The 23,626-nt window shown below is 41.3% G+C and overlaps 4 protein-coding genes across 5 annotated transcripts; 1 reads left to right on the top strand and 3 right to left on the bottom strand.

The window, feature by feature from the left end:
- Positions 1-4,511, bottom strand: med19a (mediator complex subunit 19a). Its single transcript, XM_051418874.1, has 6 exons — positions 4,158-4,511; positions 3,594-3,716; positions 1,793-1,926; positions 1,512-1,608; positions 1,331-1,425; positions 1-447 (listed from the first exon to the last, which is right to left on the bottom strand). The coding sequence occupies exons 1-6, from the start codon at positions 4,375-4,377 to the stop codon at positions 382-384; spliced, it is 735 nt and encodes a 244-aa protein (XP_051274834.1). The 5' UTR covers positions 4,378-4,511; the 3' UTR covers positions 1-381.
- A 120-nt stretch (positions 4,512-4,631) lies between these two features.
- On the bottom strand, positions 4,632-7,125 carry si:dkey-6i22.5 (polyamine-modulated factor 1). Its single transcript, XM_051418873.1, has 5 exons — positions 6,785-7,125; positions 5,679-5,784; positions 5,431-5,531; positions 5,128-5,323; positions 4,632-4,800 (listed from the first exon to the last, which is right to left on the bottom strand). The coding sequence occupies exons 1-5, from the start codon at positions 7,078-7,080 to the stop codon at positions 4,735-4,737; spliced, it is 765 nt and encodes a 254-aa protein (XP_051274833.1). The 5' UTR covers positions 7,081-7,125; the 3' UTR covers positions 4,632-4,734.
- A 52-nt stretch (positions 7,126-7,177) lies between these two features.
- On the top strand, positions 7,178-11,410 carry tmx2a (thioredoxin-related transmembrane protein 2a). Its single transcript, XM_051418872.1, has 8 exons — positions 7,178-7,366; positions 7,531-7,591; positions 8,050-8,163; positions 9,006-9,082; positions 9,175-9,281; positions 9,758-9,823; positions 10,219-10,348; positions 10,448-11,410. Exons 1-8 carry the CDS (start codon positions 7,178-7,180, stop codon positions 10,625-10,627), a joined length of 924 nt encoding a protein of 307 aa, XP_051274832.1. The 3' UTR covers positions 10,628-11,410.
- Positions 11,411-11,428: 18 nt separating this feature from the next.
- Positions 11,429-22,987, bottom strand: zdhhc5b (zinc finger DHHC-type palmitoyltransferase 5b). Of its 2 annotated transcripts, none has more exons than XM_051418868.1 (12): positions 22,843-22,987; positions 19,804-21,284; positions 19,158-19,279; positions 18,861-19,018; positions 18,109-18,281; positions 17,854-17,956; positions 17,634-17,725; positions 17,199-17,331; positions 16,255-16,363; positions 15,953-16,059; positions 14,167-15,098; positions 11,429-13,673 (listed from the first exon to the last, which is right to left on the bottom strand). In XM_051418868.1, the coding sequence occupies exons 2-12, from the start codon at positions 19,950-19,952 to the stop codon at positions 13,568-13,570; spliced, it is 2,184 nt and encodes a 727-aa protein (XP_051274828.1). In that variant the 5' UTR covers positions 19,953-21,284; positions 22,843-22,987; the 3' UTR covers positions 11,429-13,567. The 2 variants fall into 2 exon arrangements, with proteins under 2 accessions (XP_051274828.1, XP_051274829.1); XM_051418869.1 differs by lacking the exon at positions 22,843-22,987 and adding an exon at positions 22,626-22,836.
- Between the last annotated feature and the right edge of the window lie 639 nt (positions 22,988-23,626).

The raw sequence follows: 23,626 nt of genomic DNA on the forward strand, positions 1-23,626 counted from the left end.
CAAAGATAATAACCAAAGTTTATTTGATTTTGGCATTATGGCAATATACAACAAAATCAAAGAGGGACATACATACAGTGCCTGCTCAGTCATTCATAACACTACACAGCTCATCAGTGGCTTTCTGCCTTTTACACTGTTCTGTAACATTTCTTTCCATCATCCACTGTGTTGCTGCTCCTTTCCACACACACACACACACACACACACACACACACACACACACACACACACACACACACACACACACACACTTGCATTATTTGATTCATCCCCTCTCATTAAACATATTCCCTATTAATACAATTATCTGTAAAACACACGCATCCTCTTACAAAATGCACATTCACACACACAGGCATGCACACAGTGGGCTCCTGTCTATCTGAGGCTGTTGCTGTTGGGTTGTGATCCAGCGAGACCGGGGTGGTCGGGACTGTGGCGGTTCTGGAGAGGGACAGAGAGCAGTAACACAGTTTGTGAACGGTAAATTTAAACAAAAGACGTTTTGTTCAAAAGCCACAAAAAGACTAAATTATGGATACAAGAATTCTGCAAATCATAGATCAAATGAGATGTTTAAAACTTCATTCATCCATTAACACGGAATTAAGTGACTACATGTGATGTGAAAGAGGTCGCCCAGAGTTCAGTGCAGCGCTGCAGAGGATTTTATCCTCTTTACATCTACTGTGTTCAGTCTAGGCTGTTCTCCTCAAATCTGTTTCCTGCAGGAGTCGTTTTCAGCATACAAAGTTCTGATAAACCCAACATACACTACCAGCAGCACCGAACCACAGACTGACAACATTAGCTACTGGCTGGTGAATAAAGCTAAACACCCTGAGATTTTCCTATAAAGCTGGTGAAGACTGAACTACAGCTAAAAGGATAGTGGATACTTACAATTGTCAGGTATTCAGAAACACAATTTGAATGGGATGATAATGTTACTAAGTATCTGATAAATATATAAGTTAAAAACTGTTAGTTAAGTGTAATAGTGTAATAGGTAAGCCATAACTTTATAAAGCAATATTAAGTCAAGGCTGTTGTCTAAAAACTTGTTGTGAAGCACGCTAGTTGCCAAAACTCAATTAACACAGTTTACTTATTAGATTAAAAGTGGTTTTAGTGTGATAGGTTTTAGTATTTGGTTAAATACTTGGAATTAGGTTCAAGTTTTCACATAGTAAAGTTGAAGAAAGGGGTTGGTGTAGTGAAGATCAGGGTAGGAGTCCCAGCTGGTCTTCTATCTCTGTATTAGGATCCACAATAACACTAATACACTAAAATCACTGAATTAGTGGGGTCTTCATAGATTTCTTACCTTCTTCTTTTTCTTGTCTTTCTTCTTTTTCTTACGGTCGGGATCATCGTCCCTCTTTTTCTTCTTCTTCTTGGGATCAGAGTCTGAAGGAGTTTCTGTGATGTGAAGAACAAGCAGGTCAGTGACCTAAAAAACACGTTTCATTCCTTTGCGCTTGTGTACATAGTTTAGTTTGTCATACCTTGTGGCAATGGGTCCTGTGGTCGATGGTGTTTGTGCTTGTGTTTGCTCTTCTTCTTTGGAGGCTGTATGTGCATCAGTCTGTACTGTTCTGGGAGCTGGAAAAAACAAACACAAAAACATGCACAAGTGTAAGTACTGAAATGAGCAATATAATTTAAAAAATGAGGGATACATGTAGCAGACCAGAATATTCCAACTAAAGGGAACTTTAATTTGAGTAATCAGAGTCAACATGTTGAAAATGTGTGTGACTTGTGTGTGTTGTTTTGAAATTAGTACCGGTCCTGTGTGTAATCTGAAGCCTGTGAGTAGAGCGCCGGTCAGTGGGCTGAAGGAGTTCCCACACACTGGAGGCTTATCAATCAGAGAGCGCAACGAGCTGCCGTCCTGAGTGCCCGGACAGTCAATCATACCTGCAGGCAAAAAGAGAGAGGACTGATCAAAACCTAAGCAATGACAAGGTGGCACACAATGATTCAGTTGTAAAGGTGTTCAGCTGTGCCCACAATTAAATAAATAATCAATCAGGAAGGGTATTGGGATGGTGAGCTAATGTTAGAAAACAGTGGCATGTTTGGGGTTTCATTCAGCTGACATCATTTGACCTCAATATTTGCTGCTGTAGGGAATTTCCAGATCAGATCTGAACAACAACGATGGTCTCACAGACCAGTCTTACAGATGTATGTGATATTTCTTGGTATCTTGTGTGTTTCGTCTCACAACAAAGTCTCCTCCTCCTATCTGACAGTTTTAGAAAACACTTGTTTTATGTCTGCTGTATTTGAAACATTATCTGCAGTCTTGGCCAGGACTTCCTTGTAAAAGAGAATCTCAATGGGAATATTACTGGTAAAATGAAGGTAATCAAATAAATAAAAGATATCTACATATATCTCAACATCTACAGAAGACAGGTGTGGTGTGGTTCTTGGGATAACAGCTCAGTTGGCTCTGAGTAGTCTTTACAGGTCAATACTACAGCAACACTTCAACATGTTCAACCTTACTGTTACACCAATGCATTTCAGCTTGTTGCCTTCATCCGAGTTATCATTTGACCTGTATCTTTGGTGGCAGCTGTCTCTCAGGAGGTCGTCCATTAATAGCAAGGTTGGCGGTCCGACCCCCTTGCTCCTCCTGTCTACATGTTGAGCAAGACATTGAACCTTAAGTTGCTCCTGTGGAAACTGCCATGCAATCTGTGTGTGAATGGGTGAATGAGCGCTTTGCCAGTTAGAGCAGAAAATCGCTATGTAAAAGCAGCCTAATACTATTTATAAAGCTGATAAACGGTCAAAAGCCAGTGTAATAAGCCAGTGTAATGTGCCAGTCTACAAATTTAATTGTTCTTAATACTGCAAGTGCTGCTGGAGTTTTGGCCCTTTAAGACAAAAGGTCCTTTTCCAATGTGAGGCTGCCAGTTTCCAATGAGGGAACAGAATAGAACAACTATCAATGGTAAATTCCTTTAGAAACTAGTGTCCTACTCTGAACATGAATCACTACTTTAATTTAGGGAGAGGATGACATGCAATGTTATCACATACACGACAAAAACTCTTCATGATTGTGATAATGAATATCCTCACATGCCTTGACTTGAAAAAGCTGTCTAACTCGCCAGCATACAGTCTTATATAGACTTACTGATTTATTTTGAACAAGGGGACCGGGGAGAGCCTCCATCTTTCCAGTCATTACAAAATCCTAAGACTGTCACCATGACTGAAGACTCGGCTTTCCCGTTGTAACCCCCACAAAATAAAGTTTAACAGGATGTGTGGAAATAGTATAAATTCCAAAATAAAGAGATGTGCCTATCTCCAATAAATATATATTTCTTAATAAAGTAAAGTAAGTAAAGTAATTCCTGTTTCAGTGCCATTTTAAAAGTATTAAGTACATTTTCAGGATTATTGTGATAATACTGTGTGCTGCACTTGATGTGTTGGTCAAGATAAAACTTTCATACTGTCCCATACCTATCTTGTTTTGTCTAATAATGTATGTGTGCAAACCCCCTCATCATTAACACTTGACAGTCAGCCCACATTTGTCCCTACTACACAAAACCCACCTGGTAACTCTGGTAGAAAGTTGCTGAGCTTCTCCTTCACCTTCTTCCCACAGAACTTGTTGTAGGCGTGTTCCAGGTTGTAGTGCGTGATGAGGTTGGTGTTTCCCGTCAACTCGTTTCCCACTAAACACACAGTTTTATATGAATTTAATTCATCCAAACACCACAAGTCATGTGTAGCTGAGTTAGACACCTTGCGAACTAGTAGCATTGTTAGCTGATGTTAGTTCAGGGAAGCTTGTTTCTATGATTTCTGCAGTTTAAGTTATGCTACATGACGTTTAACTTTAAAACACAAACAAACATAGGAAACTAGTTTGGAAATATGTATCACAGTCAACTTTAAAACCAACCCAACATAACTAAAACAGCTGGGCTAATACCTTTTACGAGCTCACTCAATATTTTCGTCAACACTTAAGTTACCTTGTTGACAAATATTAGCTAACGCTAGCATTGTTTACAAACTGCTTAGCAACCTGTGTTACCAGCTCAGCCTCTTTCTTCAGATTAACAGACAAATATCATACAAAGTATAAAGCAATCATAATAGTCCGACAGTACCAGGAAGCTCCCGCAGTAAATAGAAAGGTTCATTCATGGCTCCGGGCTTCCGCAGAACAGGCCCTTCATCCCCGAGCTGCGGTGGCATCTGCCCCGTCATGGAGACTTGATTTTGCGGCAGCGGCGGCGGAGGCTTCCCGGGTCCGAACCCCAGAGACGACGAGCCGGGTGTTCCCTGAGCGTCGTTTTGCCCAAACAGAGTTGAAAACATTTCCGTCATATTTGTCACAAATTATACATTTATATGGGAAGAAAAGAAAAAGCCGGTTTCTTTAAGCGTACGGCCCTCGCTACTTGTTAGGATGGAGCTTCACCACGAATCCATCCGTGTCAACTACTCGACTCTTCACTTCTTTGTGGCATCATTTCCATGGCCCACGTACCGTAATACCACACACAGACACGCACGTTACCGTAATGGTTGTTGTATTGTTGGCCCACACGGATTTAATAACCACTGGAGGTCTCCAAACATTTTTTATTTCCAAGATTTCAAGTTTATTTTTAGACAAACAGACATAGAGAACAAAATCAATATGTACATTTAAGTTAGTTGATGTATCAAATAACTTGAAGATCACACATCAAAGACATCAGTGGGGCAGAGAGAAGATGGCAGCCTTTCAAACTCTGTGACTGATGCCTAAAAGTAAGAGGAAACATACAAAAAAATGGTTAATACTCAATGCAAAGTTTAATTTCTACTAATGTTATAGTGCACAGGTGTCTTTTGGTCCAACAGCTGTCAGTCAGTGGCCTCCTTCAATCTGTACCAAGCCCATATATATATCAAAGTTATTTAAGTATACATGAGGAATGTAATTTTGATAAAAGCGGTTACAAAAAAGACAAAAATGAAAAGAATATCTCTTCCATGCGTTATGTAAAAGAGCTTTAGTGTATTCATTTCCAGGTAACATCTAATGTCACAAATACATTTTAGAGTAAAGACTCAAGCATTTCCCCTTACCTTCCACTCATCAACAGCGGTAGAAATCCGGTTTTCAGTCTGAGTAACGCTCTCTCTACCAGCCTGAACCTTCTGCGCCAGGGCGGCATTCTCTGCCCGAATCTTTTTCAGCTCTAATTGCATGTAGGCCTCTTGCTTTTGATAGTATGGCATCAAAAAGCTGCAAAAGTCCTGCTCAGGAACCCCACTCGGCCGCCTACCAGAACAAGGGAGATGGTAAAGGAATGTTAGGAAATGATTTGTACAACCAGCAGATAGTGAAGGTGCTAAAAGGTGAAGAGTTTTTTAATGCTGTTTACTGACCATGCAGGGTTTTGATTGTTCTTTGCAGCACTCTCCATTTTGTCCAACTCATTCAGTTTGAAATCTAACCGACCTTCTTCCATCAATCTGCTGATGTCCTCCTTCACACACACAGACATTCATGTAAACAAGTAATAATACAGGCAGGTAGACCAGTGCATACTCCATACACATACATGATACAAACAACAAGGACCATCCACATGTTGTTAGTTCATACATGGTATTAAATGTGATGTGCTGCACACCTGTATAGTCCTCCGCAACTCCTCGATGAACTGCTTGTGAATGCTCTCCATCCTCTGGGGGTTCTTCTTGTACAGAGGACGAAACGTGCTGGCGAATCTGTTAAAACTGTGAGTGAAAGCATCGTCAACCAAAAGTGCAACGAAGTGTGGCTACTAATCGAGTACTTAAATGATTAATTGATTAATCTATAAATTGATTGACAGAAAAATATCTCAGAACAGCTTTGATTACAGAGTGACTGTTAAGTAATTTATCAAGAGGAAATGCTAAAGATTCACCGCTTACAGCCTCTCAAATGTGAATATTTGCTGCTTTTCTGTGTTATATTATCTAAATAGAATATATTTGGGTGCTGGACATAAGCGACTTGAAGGTATTGCTTTCAGCTCTGGGGATTATTTCTGACATTTTATATATTAAACAACAATTGATTAATCAAAAAATAATCATTCAGGGATGTGTTGATAATGAAGATAATAATTTGTTGCTGCCTAAAACTAATCCTTTAGAAAACAAATCAATATGTAGAGAACAAGGAAAACAAAGTAAAGGTCAGAAGTCTTATTAATTATTATTTTCAAAGAATTACACACGTATGAAAGTTTCATTCAAGTAATCAATAATTTCATTAAAAAAAGCAGGTAGTTTCAATAAGGTCTGCACTTCTTAGAGCAGGAGTATATGAATGCTGCATGTCCCTTATCCTTATTTACTTATTTACACCAGCTGTGAGTCAGCTTCACATTTCACATTGTTTCAGTGTTTGTTTGTTTTTATTTGTTACATAGTTTAATTTAAGTTTTATAATATTAATTCCATTATATGTAGTAAACAGTATATATACAAATTGTATAATGACATGTTTTGAATAGACGTGTTTGAAGTATTGAATGTCTATTTTGGTAATAAAGTGATTCAACCTGTAACTTCATGTTAGTCTGGAACCGATTGAACCTTCAGATCATCATAAACTAATTTAACTGGACACAAATGTCTCTCATGCACATTTAATATGTCATTTGAGGTTCAGATGAACACAAGAGCTACAAACTACAAGTACAGCGTCGTTTCACTACTATTTTTCGGGACACAAACGATACACTACCTGGCATGGTCGATGAACTTTTCCAGGCTCTTCTGCATCACTTTGTCGAACAACTTGAGCCGGTTATACCGAGCTTCCGTCTCCTCGGTCGGTTTACCAACAGCTCCTGCCTCATTAGTCTGCTCTTCACCGGAGACACATTTATTTAAAGTCTTCTTTTGTGTTACTTCTTTGCTGTGCTCCATTTTTTCCCCCAGCTTTCTCTGTTTATGTTTTTTTTTTTTTTCACAACACCCGCCAAATCTACGGCGAGCCGCTGCGCCCAGAAATGACGACGTACGTTTTATTTGGCGCATGCGCAGCTCGACCAAGTCCCCACTTGGAACCAAAGTCAGTTTCTTCAGCTGTCATTCCTCCTCAAACTCACAGAGGGTGACTGTCGGGTCCGCCAGCATGGGTTTGATCACAGGACTCTGTACTTTCTTGTACCACTTACCTCAGATTTACAAATGGCTGCTGAAGCCTTATTATATCGCCTCGTTCTTCATGACCGTCGCCTTCCTGTTGGTCCGAAAGGCTCCCGGTCTGTGCGAGTACCTGGCGACCCAGCGGGAGGACGGCAACTCCTGCGACTTCGACTGGGTGAGCACGGGAGCATGGTGGGGATGGTGGGGATAGTGTTTCACTGCAGTGCTGCTAAATATGGTGGAGCTGAGTTGGCTGCTGTGAGATGAGTTTGCTTATTTACTCACTTTTATAATATAATAATCACAAAGTTGTTTAATGGTGTGTTTTTTGTTTTACAGAGAGAACTGGAGATCCTCATGTTTCTCAGTGCTATAGTGATGATGAAGAACAGGAGAGCGAGTAAGTAACCCCCCCCCACACACCACAAACACACACATTTGTCTATGTGTAAACCAACTCATCTCATAACATGATAATTGCTTGTTTACACTATAAACAGTCAGCATGTGAGAAATGTAATTAAACCTCTTTAACTTAAACTGACATTTAGGTTTTATTGTGTTAAACATCACATCCAAAAAGCAAGGACACTGTATGTGTCTCCTATAATGTGTAACTGTTAAACTACAACCAAATAGCTTTGTGACCTAATGTGTAACCGTTTAAAATCCTTCACCTGAAAGCAGGTGAGAAACCCCCAACACTAAGCCACACCCAGGGAGTGCTTTACTAAAAACTTTGCTTTGTGGTGTAAACATTACAGTGTAATCAGGCCTTCCTCTGACCTTGAATCAACAGTTGTGAAGGTTGTATTTTTCCCCTCTGCTCCATTCATTGTTCTTCTCCCTCTTCCGCAGTCACTCTTGAGCAGCACATAGGCAACTTGTTCCTGTTCAGTAAAGTGGCCAACGTCATCCTCTTCTTCAGGCTGGACATTCGGCTCGGCATCCTTTACGTGTCGCTGTGTGTCGGTCAGTGGCCTTAACAACCCCCGTTACAAATACTGCAGCAACAACACATGCAGGGTATCCTTCAGGACACATATGTACTTTTATTAGTAGATGACAGCGTAAACGCCCAAACCTTTTCCTCTTGGAGGGCCAAAACTTAACTTAATGGTGGGTCATAGGCAAAAAGCAAACACCTATAGTTAAGATGTAAAATTATACTAAGATCACAAGTTAATTAATTTAATTGACTTTCTGTGCAAAGTGTCACTTCTGCAATGCTCAGATTATGAAAAATAATTAGGAATCTTACTTTTTTAATGATCATATTTTAATTTACAGTAAATAAAACAGCAAATGTATATCATAATTATTATAAAGTATTAACAGAATTGCTATAAACATCCAGCAAACCAACTTTTGGCAGCCCTGGTCCAAACAATAAACAAACCCATTAAATAGGTGAAATTTGCTGTATGAAGTAGCACATCTCCTCTTTTTCCCTTAATGTTAATGTTTTATTGTATGTATTAATTTTACTAATGTAAGCAGAGGTCTCAAGTGTCTTGATCACCTACTGCGTGCCGGTCTGCTTAGGACACTGCATAGCTTTAATGTGTTATTATCACTCCTTTATTTATTGGCAAACTGTATCAGCTTTGATTAGTTGTTATATATTATTAGTTGGTATATGATCACTTTAAACAGGCTATTGCAATATGAAAAAACACCCCATGAAAGTTTTCCTTTAAACCAAATTGAATAACGGCTCCTAACTTAAAACAATGCATTTAGGTTTTTTGTGTACATTTATTAACTAAAGCTATTATTTTTAGAACCTCTGTTTATCTATGCTTTGTCTCCAGCATTCATCATGACCTGTAAGCCACCTCTCTACATGGGCCCAGAGTACATCAAGTACTTCAGTGACACGACCATAGATGTGAGTGTAAAAACAGTAGCATGCCAATATAGTATGTTAATTGAATGTGAAATAATTCGATTTAATCTAATGTTGTATGATTGAATCATTAGGAGGAGCTGCAGAGAGACAGTCGAGTCACCTGGATTGTTGAATTCTACGCCAACTGGTCCTCTGACTGCCAGTCTTTTGCTCCTGTCTTTGCCGATCTGTCTCTCAAGTAAGACATAAGTAAATATAGGACTCCCAGTATTCAAGATACTGAGGCCCTACAGTGCCTGAGTCAGGTTAATTAGTAATTATTGGTACAATAGATATAGTTGTGATTGGCTGAGTTTTGTTCAAGAGGAAGTATACTGCTTGAAGAAGATAACCCTCATCAATAATTAACAATCACAAGTTTAAAACCAAAATATTAATTTAATCTGCTGAACACTTTGTATGCTATAATCTTCGTCTTTTATTAGTGTCTCCTCTTAGTCTTTGATGTATTAGATAGTGTGTTTTATTTTAAAAGCATGTATTAAATGGAAAATTGGCAAAATAACTTCCAAATTGCATACTGAAAAGTTAACATTTTGGTTATTTTTTTAAATACACATTGAATGTTTCCTTCAGTAATCACAATCATACATTAATACATCAGGGATATCAGTATTGACTTGAGGCCTAAATGTCTTCCCCTATATTCTGTAGGTACAACTGTCCTGGACTCAGGTTTGGGAAGGTGGACATCGGGCGCTATGGAGAGGTTTCACAGAGGTTAGTCATTTCCTTGCCTCTTCCACTCTGCACCTGTTCTTTAATGATGTAGCAGTAGTTTTAATTAAAGCTGCAGTAGGTCATTTGTATTAAAATAACTTTTTGTCATATTTTTTCTTAAACTCTCACTTTATCCTGACAGTAAAATCTGTACTTCTTTGTGCTCTGAATGGCATTTGCAAGAATCCAGCGGGCCAAAACGAAAACAACCAATCAGAGCTGAGAAAGGTGGAAAGATGCTTTGGGCTAGTAGCTTGAAGATATGTCAGGATATAGTGAAAGTTTCAGCAAAGATAACAAAGTTATTTTTTATAAAAGTTACCTACTGCAACTGTTCTGTGATTCTGTGAGCAGGTAGGCAGGTATTGATTCTCCCGTTAATTATTTCTGAACAGGTACAGGGTTAGTACTTCTCCTCTGGCTAGGCAGCTACCCTCACTCGTGCTTTTCCAAGGAGGGCGGGAAATTATGAGACGTCCAATGGTGGACAATAAAGGCAGAGCTGTGTCTTGGACCTTCAATGAGGTAAGTCTTCAACAACAAACAGTATATACTGTGTAAGTGTAGTTCGGAACAGCCTCACATCACACACAAATGCTAATCTGATGCATATGTCATCCATAGGAGAACATTATCAGAGAGTTTAACCTCAACGAGCTCTTCCAAAAATCTAAGAAGCTGAACAAAGGTCACGGCTTGAAAGAAGAGGAGCAGAACGGCTTTCAGCCAGAAGAGGGCGGTGACGAGCTCCATCCTGAAACCGACAACCCAGAGGAGCCCACAGAGAGCAAGAAAGACCAGTGAGCTGAAGAGGATGATTCAGAGAGGGGCTGCATAAAGTCGTTCATTTTCTTCTGACATTGCCATATCTTACATTATTCCATAATAATGTCCATAATAATGATGGCATGGAAAAAGGGAAAATAGCGTCATGCACTACTAGATGTCATCTCTATGGTTAACCTTTACTGTGGCGAATAGATACCCTAAAAAGCTGGACCACATTTCCCTGGTCTGACTGGGTATGATGCAGCGTGGTTTGCAGCCATGCAAAAGATAAGTAATGATTTGTGGATATTTTATGACAGAATGTGACATTCAGGAGGTTGTATTGGCAGAAACTGAATCAAAGGTATGTTTTCATTAGTGTAAGAATTCTTCTCATTACCTTGGAATCGGACGTTTTTTAATCTACGGGGGAGCGGGTCCTCTTCCACAGAGGCCACCATGTTGAACCACCATGTTTCTACAGTAGCCCAGAACAAACCAAACACTGGTTTTCCATGAGTTTTAACCGCCACAGTATTTTCTCCCACACTCTTGGAAGGCTGAGCTGTATTCAAATGGTTGCAGTCTGCAGCTTCACCGCTAGATGCGTCTGAATCCTACACACTGGATGATCTGGGAATTGATGCCTTTTTTGTAATGATTTGTAATGTTTTTTGGCAACTTTTAGAACCAGCTCATCACTGCATGTAATCCTTTGTGGTCTGTATTTTGCAACTAGTGTTTACTGATGTCTCACATTTCAAAACCAAAGTAAAAGATGAGAAAACCGAAATAATAAAAAAAAGTGTGAACAATTAAGATTCTCAAGGCTTCCAGTTTTTCATCAGTTTGACCTTTTTATTCTGAGAAGACATCTTTTTAAAAATTCTTTATAAGGCCATTTTGGAAATGTCTTTAATGTACTCAATACAGATATTTGTGAAACTCGTTCCATTCATCACAGCCCACAATAGCAATATTTTATCTCACATAGAAGTATACTTACTATAACCACATAGTTTCAAATTGTTCAGTGGTCACCGTCCTTGGCCAGAGCAGGAAGAAAAGTAACACAGGTTCTCTTTATCTCCGTATGATGGCTGCTTGTGCCATTAATGACGCTTCTTTTCTTGTTACCGCCCACACATGAACCGGATGGGCATTTGACAATATTCTCACAAGTATGCACGCCAGTGAAGCATTCAGCACGACAAACAAAAATCACATGCACACTGAAGACATAGCCTGGGAGGGTTGAAAACTTGTAACGCAGTCGTTTGAGTTGAGCGATGATACTTGTGTGCTTCAAGCGTGTACTTTCTCCCCAAAGACGTGTTACATTCAGCCAGCTTTGACATTCTACTGCAAATACTACTGTGGGCCTTGATAGAAAAAAATAAAAAATAAATAAACCTTAACTCTACTGCCTGAACCTTAAAGACACAAACTCGCACACATGACTCCCTTCCTTTCTCAATGGTTTTGGGATAAAAAATAAATAAATGTACCTTTACAGAATTTTAAAAAAGAATTTCCAATGAGTCAATCAAAAAAATCTAATCTGCAAGCACATTCGCTTTTCTGTTTTTTCATTTTTTTCCCTCAGAAAAGTGTAAAAAAAAAATGAAAAAACAGAAAAGCAAATGTGCTTGCTTCCCTATGAATGGTCTCAAGGCAGAGAAAAAAATCTAGTCTCTAATTGCAAACCAGTCCCTCCATAAAAATCTATTTGGTGGCATATCGCATTTACAATTTCATTTATAATATTTTTTTTCCTAAAATATATTCATACATCTTTTCTCCAAAAAATAAAGAACAAACTGTTTAGAGAAACTGGTTTGAAATTGTGTCCAAAACTAAAAGGTTGTTTTGTCTGGAGAAATAAATAAGCCCTTCCCTCGCTGCCCCTATTTGGCTGGCCATCTGTTAAAGGTATAAGGTTCTGCTAGCATCTTGACAGACAAAACATTACAGAAAATAAGAAAAAATAAAAACACCAAAAAAGACATACAATGATCTTAAAGCTACAAACAGATTTTGCATAATGTCTAGCATAAACATTACAAGCGTACATTCCACAAAGATGCTTGTGCTGCAACTGTGATTCAGAATTTCTTTGTGGCTTTCAAAAATTAAGCTCAAATATTTGCCACTTCAGCTGTCCACCAAAGGATCATCATTCTCTTTGGACGATGTCAATTCCAGCAAGAGCTCATGAGTGGCTGATGCAGCCATTAAATATAAACAGGCAACTGATTTGAAATCGCTTTCATGAATAATTACACACAGTACGTCTGCAACCCTCAATACCTGACAATTTGACCCAATAATAGTCTGTAAGATTTTATACATTTATATAAAACAATATTTAAAAAAAAAAAAGATTTATAAAACTAAAATGATACTGTGTATATAGGTTGGACTCTTCTCTCCATGACTTATCAATAAACAAGTGTGGTCCGTTCAGACGGAGGCGAAGAAAACGTTTCTACTGGTCAACAGTCCTAAATCCCCCCCTCTTTAAAATTCTACATCCACTGGATAAAGGCCATCCTTTCCTTAAGTGTCGGACATGGTTATCAATACTCTGTGTGCCAATGTACCAAAGTAAAACAGCAAATCGTTGAATAGCTATGCGTGTTCTATAGACATATCTGTACCCAGCCATGATGAGACAGTCACATCAGGCTATGGCTCACAAAGTGGCGCACTGATCCTGTGAAAAATGAACCATTGCCCCCTTTTTACTCTTTGTTCAAATCTTGAAAGGCTAGCAGAGAAGAGTGGCCAGTGGCATTACAAAGATAACAAAGTGAGTACCAGACAGGCCAGCTCCTTTAGTCTGTGTCAGTAGAGAACAGTCATTTTTGAGGGGCCTGCAGTCGTGAATAATATCCAGCTCAGGTAAGTGGAAGTAGTCCAGTGACTTTTTTTCCCCCTTACTCCTTGTGATAGACCACGATGGATGTCTGTCACTCAAACCGATATCTCGTAAGTGGTCCCTCCGACGCCTGTCACCTTCTTCACCCCGCCCCCTGGTTTGGATGTGGTGTGATTGCCCAAGACTGGGCGAGAGGTGGATCTGATTGGACAGCCATCAGGACAGGGAGGGGAGGGGGGGAAGATTAGGATTGAGGACAGAGGATAAATGGATGTGGAGGTGAGTGGTTCTACTTCAAAAATAACAACAAACAGCAAAATGTTTCTCTACCATTGATCATGTAAGGCATTTGGCAACTATACTTCGTGAGTAAGAAAAAGAACAAGGACGGAAACAGCAGTATGGTTAGGCATGCTTTCACGGAGCTAAACACATACTGGCATGCAGTTATCACTAATGCACACATTCCCAATTAACTGAACCAATACAGCTTCCATTGACACATCCAACTGTTAAACCCTAAACAAGCAAAGGCTGGATGTAAACCGTAAAGGAGGAAAAGGAAGACTCACACAGATCAGGGAGGAAGAGGAGGGCTGACACAAACCAGAGAGGAAGAAGAGTATTAGGAGGAAAAGGAGAACGAGGAGGAGGAGTAGCAGGCTGACGGATCTGGCGACGGATCACTACTCACTGTGGAGCCTGTTGCCCTCCTCCGGCTCCTCCCCCTCCTGGCACAGTGCCTCCTCCTGCGGGCCGAGGTTTGTGCTGAGGCCCTGCCTCCCCAGTGTAAGAATGGGACTTGCCGAGGGAGAGGCCGCGAGGTGGTGGGGAGACAGGGGGCTCTAGTGAGCGAACCCCAGGAGAAGAGGATGAGGAGGAAGGATTACGAGAGGCTCGGGAAGAAGAGTCCTGGTTATGCTGGAGCAGGTGCTGGATCTCAGGAGGTCCAGAGGAGGGAGGGGGTGGGCTGACGGCACGCAGATAGGCCCTGTGGGGGGAGGAGAAAGTGGCAGAGCCCTGGAGCAGCTGCCCCTCCCTCTGCTGGGCAATCTGAGCTGAGAGGAAGGGCGACGTGTAGCCCTGCAGCCGGGTACTGGGTGACACCACCTCAGGCTGGCTTGTTACAGTCGCTGAGGGAAACAGAGCATGAGGCTTCTGCGGCGACAACTCGTGAGCGGCTGATTCGAACTCTGGGCTCTCGGATGGTGTCAGCAGGCTGTCATAGGACAGGCTGCCGTTCCGAGGCGTCTGATTGGCCAGGCTTTTGTAGCTGGTGTCTGTGGTGCCTTCTGATTGGAGCGTGGCCAGCGGGTTATGTGCCGTGTGCGCTGAGCGCAGACTGGAGGAGCGGGAGCCGCCAGTGGACAGAACCAGAGAGGATGGGTAGGAGGTGTAGGAGCGCCCAGTCAGGGAGTAACCTGACATGCCCCCTGATAATCCCCCAGTAGTCCCGCCAGGGCCCCCGGGGCCCTCACCCCTCTCCACTCCCCCTCTGCGCACCCCTACACCTCCCCCCACCACTGTGGCCCCGTCCAGGCTGCTCGGCTCCGAGCGGTAGTTCGGCTGGCGGCTGGACATGAGGATGGAGGGAGATGGAGAGTCAAGGCTCTCCCCACGGATCATCTGAGGAGAGGAGAAAAAAAACAGACCAAAGGTAGAGGTAGGGAGAGGGTGAGCAAAGTTGTGATGAAGATGAAGGCGAGTAAAGAGAGAGGGAAGAAAGATGAAGAGCACAATGTTACCTCAGGAACTGATAACATGCTGTAGCACAAAAACAACTGTTTTTCTAAAGATTCTAACAGAAAAAAAAAGAGTGGTAGGGATAAATTGGATGCTTGACCGGTGCTCTACTCCATCATCACACTAGTGGACTGGAAACATTGACTGGCTTGAACAAGCACTGACACTGCATGTCAAAGACTGTGTTTATCAACACATACATGGAAATACGAATACATACAGTACATGAACTACACATTCCAGTCAATGCAGTCTCAGGGGAAAGGACAGATCCACTCGAACACACAGAGACAGCCAAAGGGATACACACACACAGATGACACTAGCTGAGACTTACTGATCAACCGATGGCCACTGAATGATCAATTTAAAGTAAAAACAAAAAAGAGGGGCATGGTATTAACCACAAAGGAAATTAGAAGGGGCGGGGCATATCAGCCACCAGACCATCTGTTACAGTAATCTATTGGATATTGTTTGTTCTCTTCACTTCTTTTTGTGCAATAAGGTTGACCACGTTTTACAAATTCTAAAACAAGCTTGCTATAAAATAATCAACATGGCTGTGTGTATTTAAATGAATATATTTAGATTTACATCTGGAAGAGACATGCAGTTAACTTCACTCTACGATAATTGTTCCTTCAATGTCATCAATATACACCATCTACATAATGATATGTTAATAGTTTATACACAGTACCTTTAGGTGTGTGCAAATGTAAACTGATATGTACCTTGTTGGGGTGTGTGAGGGCAGTGTGGTTCCTTCCTGGGCTGTTGTAGGCTGGTCGGTACTTGTACATTGATGGTGTAGGTGGAGCTTCAGTCAACAAGCTGCTCTCTGAGTAGCAAAAAAACAAAAGTGACATTTGAAAGAGGTGCACTTGTGATTAGAAAACATTCAGCTGTTGACATAAAAAGTAAAACACTTGAAGTATCTGGGCTGCTTTAGATGTTAGACATGCCTGGTGATATACCTGCAACCAACTAGATTTACTTATGTATTTATGTGTGTGTGCATGTGTGTGAGTCTCACCCTCCGTGTCAGCACGGGGCAGGCCAGGGTAACGCAGCTCCGGCTTGGGAGGAGGTGGAGGCTCTGCATCAGCTGACTGGCTCTCCATCTGATCTAGACTGCTCTTGGACTGAAAGAGACACACAGAGAAGTCATGTAACCAGACATACAGTATTACACTGTGTCTTTAAACTGACCGCAGAATGAATTGAAATGAATTATCAGACTGTCTGGCACAGAGGGCTGCTGTAAGAAAAATCCATAGGGCTGAGCATAGGTTTTCTGGTATTGTATTATCTATACTCTTATTCAGTGTCTGAAATACAGACAATCAGGGGGATCCCATGCCATGGGCGGTACTTCAAAAAGGAAATCATCAACATCAGCTAACTTTATCACACCTTTTCATCCTATTTGCAACAAAAAACAAGACAAATGTTACATTTAATAATAATAAATATCATGTCCAGAATCCTGAAGTTTCTGTTTTTTGCAAACGTAATGTGCATCTGCAAAGCTCAGCATCCATACCAGCCTGTTTCCTACAATTATCTCTAAAATCAATTCTGGACCTGACCTGGCCTGGCCAGACATGTTTATGTAAGACATACGACCTGACCTGTCTGAGGGCTGCAATGTTGTGTGTAGTCGTGTTCATGTGATGGGACTTTTGCTAACGTCTTTGGGGTTTGAGTATTTTTTGATCCACCTGTCACCAAGACTTTTTTCTAAATTATGACCTGGTCAAAACACAGAAATCCTTACAAACATAGACAACAATTTTCTGCATTCCTAAAAAAGGAAAATTTCACCCCACAGCAACAATGTAAACAGTCAAACATATAGTATATACCATTTATTTCTGAAAACACATCAAAATGCCTGTGGATATTCTACATCCAAACTCCCACATCCATTGCTTGTTTTTGTTGTTGTTCATGTTTGTTGAATTTAGAACAACTCACCCTCGTGCTATGTCGGTCATTCTGGATGCCGTTGTCCAGGACCTTGGCTTCTAGCTGGGCCTCAGTTAGAGGCGGTCTAAGAAATGGTGGCTGTACTTCCATGGCCTGAGGGCTCCGCCACCGGCCCATGTATCTGTGAGAGGGACATACAAGTAACATTTCAATTCTAATTAAAATGATACAGGTATTAACAGCAGCATTAGGACTACGTTAACAAACATAATCTAACACCAGAAGCTACTCACACTGAAGGTTTGTACTCATATATTCCATTAACTAAACAGACAAGTGAGAACAATAAAACAGAAGGGTGGAAAAGTGGAGGGGGAGAGAGAGCAATGGAAAGAAAGAGGCAGTGGAAAAAGGATAATTGTGGAGCAGAGTTTTAAAGGAGGGGAGTAAACAGATGAGTGCAAAGGAGAGAGGAAGACTAACCTGGGGGCCTGGGAGCTGCAGAGCACATGTGAAATATTCCTCAAGCAGCCGTTGGTGAAAGGGTTAACACCTCCCCGAAACTTCCCTGTCACCTAGAGAGACGGTGGAGGGGAGAAAAATGTTTCCGACGCCAACATTAATGATACAGAAAAGAAAAATCTGTCTTAATTCATTCAATGGTGCAAAATATGATGCACACAACCAGCACTTTTGTATGTACCTGTTCATTTGTGGTCCTACCACGGGCCACTAACACTATGTGGAACCCAGTCAGGCCAGCGACTGGAACAAAAAACAGACCAGCCACACACATTACGGCCATACTGAGAGGAGAGGGTCAAGGACGGTATAACAAATTCAGCAAAAAAGTAAAATACATGAATACCAGACTATAAATCACCATGCAAACAAAATAGTAAAAGAAAGTCCCATATAATTTGCCCTGCATCTCTGCAGTGAGCCAAATAAAGGATACGTAACAGCAGCGTGTGGTGTGTCCAGCTGCTGTCGGTGGTGCAGGACATAAACCAAGCCAAAGCCAAACACGTTCATGATGTGGGTGGTAAGTGACAGCAGGAAGAGGAAGAAATGGCGATAATTCCTTCGACCAATGCAGTTATTCACCCATGGGCAGTGGTGGTCAAAATCCTGAGAGGGCACAGAGTCAAAAGAAGGACAAGAAGGTGCGAGGAGGAAAATAACGATGACAAGCAAATACTGCAAAACATCACAATCAGACGAATAGACAATTTTCACCTCCCACGCTCACACATTGAAAACTAAGAATAGGACAGATCTGGGTTGAGCTATCAAGTCACACAGGAGTTCAAAAAAGCTCACTATGAAATTAGGACTTGCTATTAAAACTAGAAAACCCATTATACACACAGGTGTAATGCAAACTCATGCAAGTAGGGTTTTCTTGGAGTACGTGCTGTTGATTCATTTTCAAATATACAGTATATTTTAATTATTACAAAGCCATGGATATGTTGTAATAGTTCCATTAAAAACAACAGACATATAACATCAATAACTGAAAAATAAAAGAACATTAATAAGTTAAAAAAAAAATTTAAAAGGCAAAAATGAGCCTATATATTTACACACACACACCATCTCCCTGTTTCACCCAACATCTCTGTTTAACATTCACTCATGTAATACTGTGAGATTTGTGTGTGTGTGTGTGTGTGTGTGTGTGTGTGTGTGTGTGTGTGTGTGTACCTCCACACAGTTGTCACAGACTGAGCAGTGAGAGCAGCGCGGTGGGCGGTAGAAGCGGCAGGTTGAGCACCACTTCATGCGCACCTGGATGCCTTTAATCTCCACTGTCTTATAGAGCGGAGCACGGAAATCATCCTCTTTATCCTCATCCTCCTCCGCTAAAGACAGAAGACACACACACACTGAGACTGTACCCTGATCATATCGTAGTCCCTACATTGTTTTATAGGCATCGTTAGTATGTGATAACTATATTTCTAGGGCAAACACATATCAACACTGTTCATGTGTATTTACCTCTGGGGAAGACTCCAGGGTCCATAAAAGTGGCCATGCAGAAGTTGGCAAGGGTGAAGAGGAAGATCACGGCAATGTAGATGGGAATGACAGAGGAAAAATACTCTGACAACCACGGGCACCTGTACAGTTTGAAAAAGGACGGAAACAAAATTACAGTTCGACATATAATTGCCATAACAACTAGTCCGTCAAAGTCTAGTTGTAAAGTCTTCAAATTTTCTTGGTCTGTTCAAGATAGAAATAGCATCAAGTAGATATTACAGAAGCAGGCTAGAATCCCTGCACTTGCTGGGAAGACAGAGAGCAAGTAACACTCCATCAACAACAGCTGATAAGCCTTAGCGCAGGGCAATTTACCCCCAAACAGTGAAGCTGTTCAGTGGCCAGAAATAGAAGGCTGTGATTGTAAATGGGGAGCTCACAGGTGTGATGAACTGTGTGAATACAAGTGCTACAGAAAAGACAGCAAAATACCTCACTGCACTTATATAAGGAAAAGCAAACAACAAAAACAAAAGACATCTTCAAATAATACATAATGTACAGGGACATTTACACATGTGATTAGCAAACACAAATATGTACATACATGTAGAAACTTTGTGTTTGTTCATGTGAGCAAGATGGAGAAAGAGATACTTACGTGAAGCAGAAGAAGAGGGTGGTGGATCCAACAAGGAAGGTGGTGGCTGCAGAAACCGGGACATATCGGCTAGGTCGGAATGGACGGGGAGGAGCAGAAGCAGGGACACCTACTCCTCCCCCAACCCCCCCACTACTGAAGCCCGGCATCAAAAGACAGAGACAGAGGGGAGGAAGACAGAGAGAGGGGTAGGTATCTACTGTCTACCTACTGTAAAAGCTGCTTTACAGGTCAAAATGGCAGATATGGTGTTTGTTTGGGAGGAGGGGCCATTACAACCAACTGGAAAAGAAAACCAAAACTATGCAAAGCAGCAACTGAATGGATGAGGGATTCTCTGTGTCCAGAAGCTAAATGCCTTCCAGCACTAATAAAATCACTCAGAAACCGAGGTTGTTTTTTTTCTTCTACATAGCAATATACAGATCCACTTGCATGTGTACAGCTTGTTGTGAATATTTAATTTGTGTGCATAATCTTAATATAGGCTTATAAAAGCAAAACTATACAAGAGCAAGGTGATACAAAAATATGTGTAGGTAATTCATAAATATTTTTGTATGGCTTTAAAGTAACTGTATTTGGTGCAACAATATAAATAAATCTAATCTTAAGCTGCTCCCTGGCACCAGTGCAACCGTAAAACAGCTGTGCATGTACACAAAATCACAGACACTCGCACGCGTGGCTAAAATTGGAGCAATCTAAGTTTCTCTCCACTGCTGAAACTCAAGTGTTTACATTAATGCTCATCACTGTGCTTTGAGTTCTGATTATGTCTCTTAGAGAAAATGAATATAAAAAGAAAAAGAACAGAAAAATTATAGAGGTAGTGGGTGGGTAGCCAGCAGGCCGAGAGCAGAAGCACATAAAGGAGAACAGGCAGAGGATTGAGTGCAGCAGCTGCTGATGACTTCTGTGATTGTCCCGAGAGGGCTTATTTAGGCACTGGGTGGGTGGAAGAAACTGAGGATGGCGGCAGTAGGGACAGTTCCAGCGTTTCAAAGTAACTCAGCAGGGGAAAACAACTAAACAAACAAATTCACTTTTAAACCAGTTGTGGGAAGCTGCTTGACATCAAACAAAAGTCCAGCTAGAATTTCTTCTTAAAAAATGTTTTAAAAATGATGTCAAGCCTTGCCTTCACAATTAATAATATCTCAACAGCAAGCAGAGTCCCTGGATCCTCTGAGACCCCTGCCTTCAGTCTTTCTGTCAATATGGGGACAAAATCAACTCATTCCAAAAAGAAGCCCCGTGTATGTCACCGAGCTGTCGCCGCACGTGGCCGGGTCGGGGTGTAGAGACCTCTCCCACCTCCAAATTCTCTGCAAATAGACCTCCTTTCCCATTTTGCATCTCTTAAATGAAGCCATGTGCAGCAGTGGTGTTACGTAGTCTGATGCATATTAGTCCTTTCATCTCTTTGTACTCCTGTCTTCTTTCACCCACTGGCTCTGTTGGTAATCTGATGGACACTCCTGTAAAAACAAACACATTACACCGTCAGTGGGCAAGACCTAAACAGACAAAAACAACAACTGAAAGAAGTAGTTGATTACATTAATTTGCAGCTATTTTGATAATCAATATATTTGCTTCAAGCAAAACCAACAAATATCCACTACTTTACACTTCTTAATTATATTGATGTGCCACTTTTCTTTGTCCTGTGTGGTAGAAATCATTTTTAAAAAGTCTGTTAAAGAAACTGTGATAAGCATTTAAAAGTTCACAGAAATACTAGAAAGATTAAAATCAATAACATAAGTAGTTGTGACCCTACACACAACCTATCGGAGAACACAGCTCCCTATGATACAACCATGTATGAACATGCCCATGCTACCGGTTTAAACCCCATTATCAAAAGTTAATTTCCTTGTTAGGTTACAGGAGGGACTTATCCGAGAGAAGCTGTGGTTTCACTCTGATTTCACAACAATCAGACTGACTAATCAAGTTCTTACTGTCCTTAAACACTTGCATTACAGTGTGCTCACCATTACTCATAAAAGAGTTGTTCAACAGCCTGCTGTTGTTAAACAGGCAGCTGTCACAGCCATGCACTCAGGTGGCCAAATGAAACACCTCCCACTACTGGAAATTCAAAACACCATGGAGACAACGATCTATGACGAGGGTGAACGCCTTTGACACACACACACACACACACACACACACACACACACACACACACACACACACACACACCCCAAAACTAGTCCGTGCGGTGTGAACACACGGAAAAAGGATCCGGAGTAACAGCGTAATCTGATAGTTTGGACACACCCCTCTCCTCAACAATCATAGGTACCAACAAATACAGAGCTGTGTCCGAGGCGGAGAGTCAGTGTGCCTGTTGTTGATCATCTCATCTGCCCCATAACAAATCCCCCCCCCCGACCGACTATAATGGATGTTAATCCTAAAATCTCCGTGTGGAGCCTTGTGTGTCATGTCACCGCAACAATGTGCAGTTCTTAAAGCTAACTACCTTCGTTAAGTGGCCGGTGGGGGAAACATTAATACATTTCCCGAGCAGTACGGACTCCCTGCCAGTCGCTCGCTGGTGTCCTGTTTAAAACCAAACGCTGAGTATCATGCGACTGAAATCATACGTGGAAACAGCCCAAGCGTTTAACAACAGGCCAGGGCAATGCTCGGGATTCAGTCAAGACAACTCACCACAGTCTGCTCACAGCGCAGCAGTGAACACCCAAAGAGAAACACTTTTATAAACTTAGAAACAGACGCTGCGAGGTTTCAGTTCGATGTAATAATGAGAGATTCACACTAAATAATAACCAGTTAGCTCTCACCTATAGCCTCGAAAGTTTCTTCTTTTTTTTTTCTTCTTCTTTTTTGCGACACCGCTCAGTCCTTTACCACCGCTAGAAAGAGTTAGCTAACGTTACCTGGCTAGCATGGGAGCTTTAACACTCGCGGAGCAGCTTTCGTTGGCGGCCGGCAAAGTTAGTGTAACGACGTTCAGCTAAACAGTCCCCACCAAACAGGGATACAACAAGCAGAACATACCTAACACCGCACATGCGAGCTGTCTTGCCTGTAGGGTGTGGGTCGATACGGTCCTCCTTGAGTTAGCCGCTAGCAAACTTGTTAGCTCGCCTGCTAGGCCGACATCGGAATCCCGGAAGTAGTTGGTCGTCGCCCAGGTGGGTTGAACAGCCAATCAGAGACCGAGGGGGCGTGGTCTCAGGAAACTGCTCAAACGTCCTGCGTTATATTACGGTATTGATTTAATAATAATAATTGTACAATTTTAAAATAAACATACATTTTTATTCCCAAATTAAAATTAAAAGAGTGAATTTTAAAATAATAATTAAATGTTACAATCGTTACTGTCAGAGATAGAAAGCAGAGACAGGTCCTAACCAGCTCAGTGACCACAAACTGGAGGCTGAAAAAAAGGAAGGCACAAAAGAATCATGGCAACCAAAAGAAAACAACATATGTGGTCACTGTTCAGCTGGTGAGGTTGAGACAGAGATGCACTTCCTCCTACAATGTACAACATTTGATGATATAAGGAGCATTTATTCTAACAAATGAAACTAACTAACTAAAACTAAAAATAATCCTAGGAGAAGGAGACAGGACATGTCTTGCTGCCCAACCTGAGGGGACAGTGAACTTAAGTACACACACACACAGACACACACCCACATCCACGCCCACACTTACTTAACTGAATATCCTTGCAATAAAAATAACGATTTCTTCTCATTTTGCGACAGTGAGGAAGAACATGACCACTAATTTCATTTATGTCCCTACAAAGCGTACTTGTGGAAAACTA

The sequence above is a fragment of the Dicentrarchus labrax genome, unplaced genomic scaffold (genome assembly GCF_905237075.1).
Source record: "Dicentrarchus labrax unplaced genomic scaffold, dlabrax2021, whole genome shotgun sequence".
Lineage (NCBI taxonomy): Eukaryota > Metazoa > Chordata > Actinopteri > Moronidae > Dicentrarchus > Dicentrarchus labrax.